Consider the following 12,496-nt stretch of genomic DNA (forward strand, 5'->3'; position numbering starts at 1 on the left):
GTTATGTATGTTACTATATCCATTCTCACTATCAACAGTGAACAAACTTGGTGATAGATTCTGATCGAAGAAGAAGTTTTCATGACCAAAAATGAGGTTTATCACAAAGGCTGAGAAAATAATAGAGACAGTATTGAAACAATAATTATGATTTAAGTGAATCGTATTGAAACTTGCCGAAAGAGGGCACATTTCTGAAGATGGTAGAATATTGGCGACTACGTTTTAGAAGTTAAAATTTCAAGATGGTTAAGAAAGAAAATTAATTTAAAAGAAACTAAGAGTAGCCAAAAAAGCAAATTATTAACTATCAATGGTAAGGGGCCTTATGGCTAGCCTACTTTTGTCAATATTTCTTCAACTTATAACTAAGTGAAATAACTAAATTGATGGCTTTGCAGCGGAAGAAGCAGATGCGGCTTTCTGATTACTTATATGATCTGAGTTCAAATGTCAAAATGTAAGAAATACTGTTTAAACTAATACCAACATTGAATCCAACCAAACAGATTCACAAATTAAGCTGACCCATCATGTTTACTGGTAAATGTTTACTTAAAATTGCTTGACAGTAAACAATCCGATATTTTGATTACGAAAATCATTTTAAACATTTAATCAGAAAAATGAAATATTGAACAAAAGCACGACTGAAACAAATAAATTATACTTTATAGAGATAAATTAAAGTACAAATTAATGTAAATAAGATTACTAAACGCTAAAAACAGAAGATATCGCTCACCATATCTGTAGAAACTGCTCCCTCACAATTTTCTGCTTTGCATCACTTCTCCTACGGTATTCCAGCCTTCGGCTTGTTGGGGGCAGTTCTTTATAACAATCTACAGATAGAAATTATAAAAGGATTAAACAACCAGCATCAAAAATCTAACAAGATATTTTAATTTCTTAAAAGGCTTAAAATATAATACTTTCTGGTTTTCCGTAAAACAAATCTTAGCACAAAGTTAGGCTTGCAGTTAGGAAATGAAATTGCCAGTAGAGATCGTTAGCCAGAGCGTTTACTCTGCAGGTAAAGAAATCTCAGATATAACAGTTTCAAGGACGTGACAGTAATATATTTAAGGCAAGCTTACAAGCTTCGAGCAGTACATGCCAACTATAGGAAAACATCACTAATTAAAATCAAAGTGGTTATCCCTTCAAAATTTCGATTTTGGGCCAAATATCTTCGCTAAATAGAAATAATTAAAACTGGGTAAATGAGTACGAGTATGCTTATTCGAGTGTAAATACCTCAATATCACTATTGCCATAATTTTATTGTAAATGTACGCATGCTTAAAAAAAGGCTCTTTCTGTTATATATTAGTTAAGCTTGTGACAGAAATTTATTTTGTATTCATGTCTCCTAATTCCTTTATTTTTACGCGAAAACAAAAAAATAAAGCCATGTAAAACAAATTTACAGTGCAAGTATTTGTGAACGTTTAAATTCTACTCCGTGTAATATTCTCTTCTTCTTTTTTGGAAAATACTTCTTTGCACAACTAAGATGGACATGCCTTCCACAACTATGGAGCACGAAGGTGAAGCACAAGAAGAATGACATTATTCTTTTCGTCACTTCTCTAAATAATCAAAATCATGCAGATAAATAAATAAATGAACGGTATATTTAAAAAAGAAAAATATGTACTAAGCCAACTGAGATATCTGGTATTCTCCAATTTATTCTTGAAAGTCTCCACTTCGTTCTTGAGATCAGCGACGGCGGCCGGCAGGGAGCAGCACTGGCCAGCCAGCTGCTTCTCCAGCTCCAGCACTCTGGGCAACCAAAAATCCTCAAGTTAGTTGGGCGCAATAAGTACGAACATAAGTAATAGTAACAGCAAAGCAAGTATGTTAAGAAAGTAAATAGAAAATAAAATATAATTCGGCACCACTTTTCTCACAATTACTCTAACAAAAACAAAAATCATTATTTAATAAAAGCAGACCGCGAGATAACAACTGGGTGAGTGAAGAAAATATAGAAGCTTCTGGAGTTAATTAGTCAAATAACTAATTATTAACTATTTCTTATCATTACTTCAGGGGAAAACTAGTCAAGCCACCCTACCCCCAAAGTTCCTTCATTCGAATGGTCCTGGAAAGATTCACAAGACAAAGTTATAGACTAACACTAGCGCAACGAAAATAACAAGTATAAAACAAAAACTAAAGCAAAGAAAAAAGTAAGCATTCCATTCAGAAAACTGGTAATTACAGGTTGCAGAATTTTCAACAAACTCAAAATTACAAAATTAAAACAATTAACATTTAAACATTATATTCAAATGGTCCTCTAGAGCAAAGTCTCTTAAAAGTAGATTCTGATTTAAAGTCATGCCCCCCTTTGGTGCAGTTTTCACCTTCCAGCGATTTTCAGTTTTGGAGATATTTTTTTCGCACACAAACTGGAGAAAAGAGGGAAAACTTTCTAAAAAAAAAAACACATCAGACACAAGGGACATCAAAAACGGATGTTTCTGGTGAAGACTCAACTTTTTGGAATTAATAATAAAATAATAATAATAATAACAATAATCTCATGGTAAAATGGAATAGTACCTTTTTGAAAAAGGAAATCATGATTTTATCTGTTGCAGTATGCTTGTTTCATTATAAGTTTTTCAGACTATATTTCTGAAGGACTGAAAATAAAGAGAATCACAGATAAAACCCGACAAGAAAGCAAAGAAGGGGAAACTCTTTTTCTAACTTAGCAGATTTACAAGTGCACTGCAGCGCTTTGAACAAAATTCTTGGAATAACCTCAAAAAAATAGAAGAGTTAAGGGGGAAAAAATGGCGTTAATGATTTCTTTCCACCCAGAGGAACCTAAGGGAAAAGGAAAATGCTAAAAGGAAACGTAAGTGGGACACTGCTTACGATATTGAGGGACAGAGAGGTTGAAAGCTTTATTTAATTTATTATTGAAGCGCTCCTCACCACGGCTTTTATTTCCTTAATGAATTTCTTTCTGTATTTCATTTCCTTCCACTGATTTAAAACATAAAATCTGTTTCTTTCTTTTCCGCCTTTCACATAATTTAAGGATGTGAATCATTAAACTACAAATGTGATTTGGAGTAAACATACAACGATTGTGTTCGGCTCGTTAATTACCAAGTTCCATGTAGCAATGATTGAGCCCGTATCTATCAGTCTAATCACTAATAACAATTAGATAGTAATCATTGTAGTTAAATTGATCAATCATTTCAAATTATATTATAATTATAGTAATTTAACCGAACAATATGCCATAAGGAAATTGTAATATGCGCTCCCATCTTAATATGGTTTTGTCCTGGTTTCATTATGATTTTAATCGAAGAATTGAATTAAAAAGGGAATCACCAAACTTTAAGATTAGTTGCATCACAGAGTTAGTTTCTGGCCCCCACTAGCCATTGCTGACCCCTTAACTGGCCACCGGACTTGAACAATGTTCATACCGAAGACATAATCTAACTTCATTTCATAGATCATGATAGGGTGCCAAAAGAAATGGGCGGATGGATCAAGCCTCTGTCAGAAGTCGCAGGAGTCACTCTTACAAATTGTCTGATTGCTAGTAGTCACTAAATTGATGTATGAGATTTTGTCACTGGCGAGTCCATAGAATATATTGTTATAGGGAGAATTCTGAATCTTTAAAAAAAAAAAAAATTCTTATAATAAAACTACAAGAGGAGGGTTGGCAACCAAGTCTGGGAAATAGAGCGTGCCCCACACCCTTTCGAGTGAAATACCAGGAAAAGGGGATCCCAGTAAATTGGGATGATTATTCCCTCAAGTCTTAACCTAATACTCACGGTCTCCAAAAGAATCTTCTTCCACCACTCGACATTTATGAAATATTTCTGGAGAGGTAAAATGCCCTCCTAAGCTCCCATTAACTAGAATAGAAGCTACTTACTCCAAGGGGTGCCCGGTACCAAAGAGTCATTGCCTTTTACAGTCACTCCTGGGCCTTCCTTCATTGGCATGGGTTGCACGGATTAAGTTTAAATTATCATCCCGGAAAGAGTGAAGTCCGAATACCGTCTCTGTCGGCCTGCTTCTGAAAGCAGTTGTCCGGGGGGCACCTCGAGGAGGTAGAGATCGGATTTAGCCCCCCACCAAAAAAAAACACTCCAACATGTCATTTCCAAAAACAATTTTCCATGTACTCGTATTTCAACCAAGAAACAATATTATTTAGATTTGCTGGCTAAATTGCAATTCTAAGATGTTCCTCCACAGTTATGCATCTCCTAAATATGATAACTTGACATGTATTTTATGACATCCGATTATTATTGGGTACACGTTAGAATAGCTGTTGAATGTCCAAATAAATTGTCGAGTCCGTTAAGAGAACTTTTACAACAACTGGAGAGTCTCAGCGATGCCCAGCCTATCAAGCTATAAAATAACCTCGCAGAGCCAGAGTATTATCAGGTTGACAATGAAGACTACTTATAGATCAGAGTTCTAACAACCTCTTGCAAACAACGGAGGTTTCTCTCCTTAAAACCTGGAGAATTGAATCTTCAAGGCGAAGAAGACCCGTGATTCGTGCATGAAGCCAATACATTTCAAGAATTGCCATTTTTAAATGGGTCTGAACAAACATCCTGAACTCTGAGTTAGTTTTTCAAAAAAAGTCTAACTGAATCGTGAAACGTAGGGGAGGGCACCACCATTCATTACCAAAGCTTAAAAACAAAATTTGAACTTTTGCAAAAACAATAAATTATAATATAATATAAAAAATATTATGAATAACAATAAAAGGTAGTTAGAGCCTCTTTTATTAATTGACCTATTCTATCTAGTTAAGATTCCTAAAAGTTTGAGACCCATTTAAAGTTCAATTTACAAATTAGCTATCATCGTTAACAGAAGATGAATTTAAGTTTTAGGGTTAAGAATACATTGAATTTAGAGTTTACCTGAAAAAACTTAAGTAGGAAATATGAAGTCAAAGAATTGAAACAAGAATGTTTTGAATAGCTAAACGGGATGAGGAAGCACAGATTCTGAAACAAGAGGTCAAGTAAAACGGTAAAAGCTAAACCTTATATATAGAAAAAAGTTTAAATCATTGAATCTACCAAACAAACGCAAGAACATTTGCAGTTCAAATTATTAATAAGCTACCGAATAAATGTATTAAATTTCATTGAAAAGAAAAAATATTTTTATAAATTAAGACTCAGAAAAATTAATGTCAATAAATATTTAAGAGAGAGTCTTATGAGGCTTTAGTAACGCTTGCTATCATTAGGCTCGCATTTTAGGGCCGTTGGCATAACTAGCAATGCCACAATCCTTGAGGCTAAAAAAGGGAAGTGCCCCGGAATCAAAGGATAAAGAAAAGCCAGGGAAACTTTGGTAGGACAACAGTAGGTGGTCGTCAAGAAAGACAACGCTAAAATGAGTGATTTGAGCGTTAACTGACCAAAGCTATTTTATCTCAACAACAACCCCACACTAAACATAAATAACTAAGATATAAGGAGAAAAAAAAACTGAAAAGAAAAAATTGAATCATGCCAGCCATTCAAATACTATAAAATTAAACTAAATAAAGTGGTAGTTTCTGTACTGACCTATTCTGTAATGTTAATAAGTCCATATTGACTTCATCAACTAACAAACCTGAAATAAATTTAAATTTTAAATTAAGAACTTCGTATAAATAGCAATGTTATTGTGAAATTAATTAAACTTTAACTAAATACCATTTTGCTAGAAAATATTAAAACATAGTTGTAATACTTTTAATTTTATTTTAATGTAAAATGTATACAAGAAAATATTTAATCTTTTAATTTAGGAAAGAAATAAGAAAGGTCCTAGAAGGTCTAGATAGGCTGTTCAAGCTACACACGCTTAAAGTGACATATTCAGCAAGCCATATTTTGTGAGATACTTTTAAAAAATCTTGAAAAAATTACAATTCATAAAAGACACTGCGTTAAAGTTATGTATAAATAAAATAAAATGGCAGCTAGCTGAGTCTTTAGGGACTGCCAGTTCTTCAGCATTACCTCTTAAGCATAGATTCAATGGCTCCCACAATGTGATCCTAAGTCCAATATGATGGCCTCCCAGAACTTGTCATTCTTTCTAAGGCCATATCAACACTACAAGTTTGTTTGAAATCTTCGTCTTGCAGTACGATGATCGATGGACTTTTACATCGGTTTACATCAAACAGCAAAGAACTATATAGTTTTTAGTAGTGATCTCACTAACTGTCGTTAACTGAGCCGTGGTTTTGTGAAAATGCTAAAAATTATATAACTAAGTGAAAAAAAAAAATTAATGTTTATAAAAACATAAAGCAGAGACCACTTTATTATAGCTTGGTGCTATAAATATCGTGTTAGTATATACCCCTACAATCACATCATACAAGTATAACTGAAGACCCCTGTCCCTAAGGCTCGTTTAGGATGTTGTCCAAAGAAGGGAAGTGTGAAAATCATTGGCTCAGTGTTGCAAGAGGACTTCTACAGCAACAAAAGAAACACTGAGCAAAATAAAAAGCCTAATAAAAGAGGAATATTTAGTTACTCAATTAAAGTTGGAAAGGCTTTGCTGGACGGAATAACTTCAAAGGATTAAAAAAGAAAAAACACCTGGAAAGAATAAGGACATCATAGTAGTGCAAGAACAAGGAGATGTAGATTGCTTTAAAATTTGATTTAGCTTTATATATAGGTAAAACATTAGAGAAGGAAATCTGTAGATAGAAATGGGTAAAACAATTTAATCTGATGAAGGAGGCCAAAAGTCTTGTAGGGGCCGAAGCCGAGGAGAAGTTTGTAAATGTTAGACGTACATGGATGGGTTGATGGATGCCACTTTATGATTTCCTTAACAAAAACTTACGGTTTAATAAGTATAAGGGTTGACTAAACCACTTCAGCAAGTACCTAACATTTCATTCAACTTCAGCTCGTAATTTCAGCCATTTAGAAATGTTCGAAAAAGATTGTGTGTTTTATTAAAATTTTATATCATTTAAGTAATTTTACTACAATAAATTTTCAGTAATGTTTATTAGATGTCACAGACCCTTATACTTCCATTTTCATCTACAAAATATTTGTTCATTAAAGTGTAGAATCAATTTAACTTAGGTAGATTGTAATAGAAGGTATTAAACTATTCAAGCACTGGTTAAAAAAAAGAAAATGTTAATAAAAAAAATAATTATTATTATGCATATTTTTAGGATAGTACTTTAATAATTATTTGATTATAAAACTTCTTTAGAAGTACTCAATTAAAGGGACAACATTAAATTACAATTTAGAAATGAATTATTATTACAAGTAGTTATTTACTCATATATGTATGTAATTATTTATGAGTAAAACACTCACGTGACATTCTGTCCACGTAATCAGTTTTAGTTTTCTTTACATTAAAATTTCATTAAATTTACGACTTTCAACAATTAATAAAGGGTGAAAATTTGAACTAAACAAAAATAGCAGTTAATTGGATAAGGATACAACCCGATACAGCAATGTTTTTTATGCGCTTATCGCTTGGAAACTACACTGGGTATCTATGAAAATACTGATTGTATTTGTGTACTTGTATAATCTACATGAAATACATTTCATGTGATTACGGTTTATCATTAATTTTTGTTTGAGAATTATATTCTACTAACTCTAATCCACATTGTTATGGACCAAAGAATTATTTTCTCGAGAATAAATTAAGTACAAATTAAAGGTTTGTTTCAACTAACTAAAACAATTTTTTTTTTTAATTTTGTCGTGAAAAACAAAATAACTGGATTTGCTGCAGTGCGATTCACTTACTACTAAAGTGGAATATTTCGCCACATAAAAAATTTTACAGGAAGCATTCCTCATAAGGAAGGATATGTGGATGTATGTGAAAGGAAATTAAGAGAGACCCTAACCAAGAAACTGTTGGAAGAACAATATTTTTAAAGGGCCAGACGAGGTGTCACTTTCTTTGAATCGTTTATTATTTACAAGTCACGGGAAAAACAATAAACGACTATTTTGTTAGTGTACAGTCCATCTGAAGAGTATGGACACTTTCGTAGAGTCAGAGTACGTAGATAAGTAACTCTAGCGAGAGGCTTTCAGAATAAAAATGAACCTTTAGTAAAATAGTAAAGAAAAATGGACTCCAAAGCGCAACTGAGAACAACTAATTGGTCGAATACGAATGGGGAAGAGATTCTTCCTACTTCTAATTGCAGTAAACTGTCGCTTATTGTTGCGTCAAAGGAGATATCTCTCACAGATTCGGCAATAAGTCTTTAATAAGTCACACTATCATCGAAATCAACATTAGTTTAAAACTCTTTTTAGTAAAAATATGAGAGATCAGACGCTTGAAAATTTGGTATCTGCCTAGGTCTGAGGAGCAGGCCGTTGTTAGGATGATGGCTTACTCAGGTGGTATCCAAATATTCTTGCAGGTTTAAGTTTGAAAGTGGTTGAGAGGATTTTTTATGAATGAAAAGGTACTTCATAAATACATTTCTTCCTACAGAGAAGAAACTTTGCAATGCTCTCCCGAACAAAGAACGTTCAACAATTGAAAGGATTAGGAGCGATAAAATTTGTAAATTAACATCTTCTTATCTAAGGAAGTACCGCAGAAAATCTGTCAAATATGAAGCTCTGGAAATTGATTCATTCAAGTCCTCGGAATAAAAAAGTAGTTTTCAGAAAGTGGCCTCTCTCGCCTTCAAATTTAATTCAATTTGTTCCTACCGATGACTTCCAAATGATCGCTGATGAAGCAACGTGCTGTCATTTGATACATTGTGAATAACATTCGCAGGTGGTAAAATGAAGAGACAATTTCTTCTTAAAACATTTATTATCATAAAGTATGACTATGCTCGAGATCACGCCCAAAAAAACAACAAACAAATAGGAGATTAGTTGCTGGAGTTTTTTTCCTATATAAATAGAAATTGATTAAACTTTATGTATGTGAACGTCGATGGTAAAGGCCACTGAAATTTTAGATTTTCTGAAGGCAGAGTAAAATTAATCAAACTACTAACAATTAACTGACTGCGACTGAAGGTTTTCATGAACACTTGTTCACTCTGTGGCCGCTTTTATCAAACAACTTCCAGCGAAATTAATGCCGGAAAACTGCTGTATTGCATAAGTACCCTGAGCGTACAACGTATATCAATCAAAGAAAGTTCCTCACTTTGCGGCTTATAAATATTTATATATTTTCTGTTTAAATATTTATAATTAAACTTTAAATAAATATATATTTAAAGATTTTATTGCTAGATTAATTATATTGATTTGACTAAAATAAGGTTTTTCTAGAGAACTCTATTTTGTTCATTACATAATCAAAAAAAGTACTAAATTTTGAATTAAGAACCTCTATATAGAAACAATCTATTCAAAAAAGTTTTCGACCGATTGAATTGCGCTGGGAGTACTAAGTCGCTCTTTTAATATTCCGCTACGTTCTACTGAAAACCTCGAGGGGTTTTCTAAGATATCAGGTTCCCCGAAGTAAAGAAGAAAACATTTAATTTAAATTCCTGGAAATTCTTCATGAAAAGACGAAAATTTTATTCCATACTAGATGAAGGGCGGTTTTAGCTGGTTGCTAAGCAATGCTACGGCAATTTAGCGGCCATAGTGCACATTTTTGCATGCAAGGAGAGTCTCCAGATAAAACTAATTAAGGGCACAGGAAGGAATCCGCTTTAGGAATGACTAGATCAAAAAGTTTTCTTTAAATCACACTTTTAAAACGCCAAAATTAAGAATTAAGTTAACAAGCTGAGTTACAATTAAGAATTAAACTTCTTTAATAAAAAAAAAATCACGTTTGATGTTTAGAAGCCTACATTATTTCTTAGGTTATTTCTTACGTCTGAGATATAAAATATATTTAAACAAGCTTAAACTTTTAAATTTGTTTTAATAAGAACTTAATTACGTTTGTAGTTTCGCCATTAGCTAGATATTATTCAAAAGTTGGAATACACTCATACGATTATTACAATTATTGTTTGTGGAAATATGTATTTTGGCCGACAAAAGCAAGAATTATAACTTTTCCCCTGTTTCATCAGCCATGCTGCAAGACTTTTTTCTTAAATTAGGAAAAACGGCTACGGAAACGTTTGATGCGATGGGAATAGATTGTAGCGAAGTGATGAGTGGAGGAAGATATTTTGAGAGGAATTCGCATCCCAAACGCTTTCGGCCAAAGAAAAGTTTCACACACACAAAAAAAAATATATATATATATATATATATACTTATGTCAATAAGTAAAACGTACCATTTGGAGCGTACACACTAAGCAGATACCTCTTGTCTGGTTGATTGAGGGGTATCCTTGGACAGATATGTAACGGTGTCTTGCCCTCGAGGTCGGTAAGACGCAACGCAGCCTCTGGTGGTGCTCCGGCTGCATCTTTTAACTCTTCTGTAAAGAAACAAAAGTGACTAATTATTAAGTAAAACCCGAATTTGCTCAATAATTATTTTAAACTAGCATTTTGATTTGAGAAAGATTTTTTTATTTATTTTAAAAGTAACAACATCGCAAGCTGAAATAAGTAACAATGACAATAATACTGACATTACAACGTACACTAACTGACTAACTGAGGGGAGAACCTGCTACTCATGATCTGGGATAAGATTCCAGTATGGGAAAAATTTGTAAAAAAAAATGTGGATATAAATAAGAAAATGAAGGAGAAAGGATATTAGCTTTGCAAATGAAGTTCTGGAGAAAATTTGTTATGGCTGGCATTTTCACAAACGCGATACGATAGTGTTGGAAGGAGGAAAAAAAAGTGATTGGAAAAGTAAGGTATGGCGTAAAAGGCTGATTTATCTCTAGCAATGGGTAATGGAAGCTTTAAGGCTATTTCTCGTTCATTGAATGGATCCAGCCTCATGACTTCATCACAATGCTTGAATAGAACTGGATGATACATGTATCGTAGACCGTTGGGATTGACTGTGATATAAGCCAACTTTCTGCCCACAGAAAGGATTTCTGATATCATTCCTAGTCTAGTTAAAAACCTTACCCAATCAAGCTTCACAACTTCGGTAGAGTGATTACATTTTTTAAAGTCCACCATTTACCGAAACAAATGGTAATCAGATGATACTTTCCCTGAAATGTAGGAGCGTAATTTCAATGTCATCAAGCTTTTTAATATGAAGAAACTTTTATCCTTTAGCCACTGCCTTACTCCTAGCAGATGGGGTAAGATTTGTCGTCAGTTTCCCGTAAATCCTCATCAACATCACATAATGGCCTATCTGAAATCGAATCATCAATATTAAATTTTTAAAACCAAACGCTGGGCACCACCGTGAAACGAGGGTCAGGGGCGTTATCTCTTTGATAAAATAGAACTTAACAGCTGAACATTTACAATATTGAATCCAATTCTTGTTTTAGTACAATTTAAGCAAAGATAATTGTGTACTAGTTTACACCAGATTTAAAAAATTTTTGTTTGTTACGTCCACATCGTATTTTTTTTAAATTCTAGCTTAGTTAAAATTAATGCTTTTAATTAATGTGGAGAAAAGATATAAGCACGCAGATATGGTGATAATGCAAAAGAGATAGATAAAAGCACAGGTTATATATATCCTATGATCAGGAAACTGTTAAAGTTGTCAAGAGAACGAAAAGAAAAAATTAAAATGAAGCAACGGTTCAGAGGCGAAAATAAGCCAATAAATGAGTCAACAGCTTGCTAACTCCTCAAGTAAGGGAGGATTTCTTAAGTGCAAATGTAGTTTGCTTCATTACGCTCTTGTACTGATCAAGAAATGCAAACTACGTTAGGTAAACAAGATTCTACTGATTAGAATATAAACCACCTTGGTACATAGGTCTGCCATGGAGAGTAAATACAATTACAGCTTCAAATTTAGGAACCATTTAAAACCTAGTTTGAAGACATTATTAGTAATATCGCTTAGAAGATTTGATGCGGTGGTGGTAATTGAATGGAGTGCATTAGTTTCGACAATAAACAATATATATAATCAATATAATTATTAATTATGTCAACCTTTTTTTTACACAGATATAGGATGTTTTAAAATTAAATATATAGCCTTAGCAACCGTCTGTGGGCCGTTACGACACAAATGTTGTCAAGGAAACAGTGTTCAAGCATTGACAGAGCATTGACTCGTCGATATTCTCAGAACAATTACGTTTGGCTATGGTGAACACTTCCTAGAGTAAATAAACTCTAAATAGAGTTTGAAAGAGTCAGAAGTAGCTTCAAGAGAAAGCGAATAAAATATTAAGGATATTTAAGGAATCAGCTCCAGTGGATTATGTAGGCTAAGAGGCGCTAACAACCTAGAGGTTGATCTGCCAACAAATAAATAAATGAATACTTTTATTAGCAGATTTTTGCAAAGCAGGCATAAGCGATCATCCCCAGCAAATAGAG

At 33.2% G+C, this 12,496-nt stretch overlaps 1 protein-coding gene across 16 annotated transcripts in view; it reads right to left on the bottom strand.

Annotated features, from left to right (window-relative positions):
- Pde9 (phosphodiesterase 9) overlaps positions 1 to 12,496 on the bottom strand; it is a 136,177-nt gene that overhangs the window by 53,655 nt on the left and 70,026 nt on the right. For 15 of the 16 annotated variants that reach the window (XM_074117389.1, XM_074117386.1, XM_074117387.1 and 12 more), the window contains 4 exons: positions 10,336 to 10,482; positions 5,610 to 5,658; positions 1,664 to 1,791; positions 746 to 845 (listed from right to left, as the gene is read on the bottom strand). In XM_074117389.1, the coding sequence (XP_073973490.1) occupies positions 746 to 845; positions 1,664 to 1,791; positions 5,610 to 5,658; positions 10,336 to 10,482 (424 nt within the window). Of the gene's footprint in view, positions 1 to 745; positions 846 to 1,663; positions 1,792 to 5,609; positions 5,659 to 7,394; positions 7,546 to 10,335; positions 10,483 to 12,496 lie in introns of those variants that run through there. The other variant, XM_074117395.1, reaches the window with a different exon arrangement.

The sequence above is a fragment of the Rhodnius prolixus genome, unplaced genomic scaffold, assembly GCF_049639745.1.
Source record: "Rhodnius prolixus isolate KJV_2025 unplaced genomic scaffold, Rpr scaffold_2, whole genome shotgun sequence".
In the NCBI taxonomy this organism is placed as follows: Eukaryota; Metazoa; Arthropoda; class Insecta; order Hemiptera; family Reduviidae; genus Rhodnius; species Rhodnius prolixus.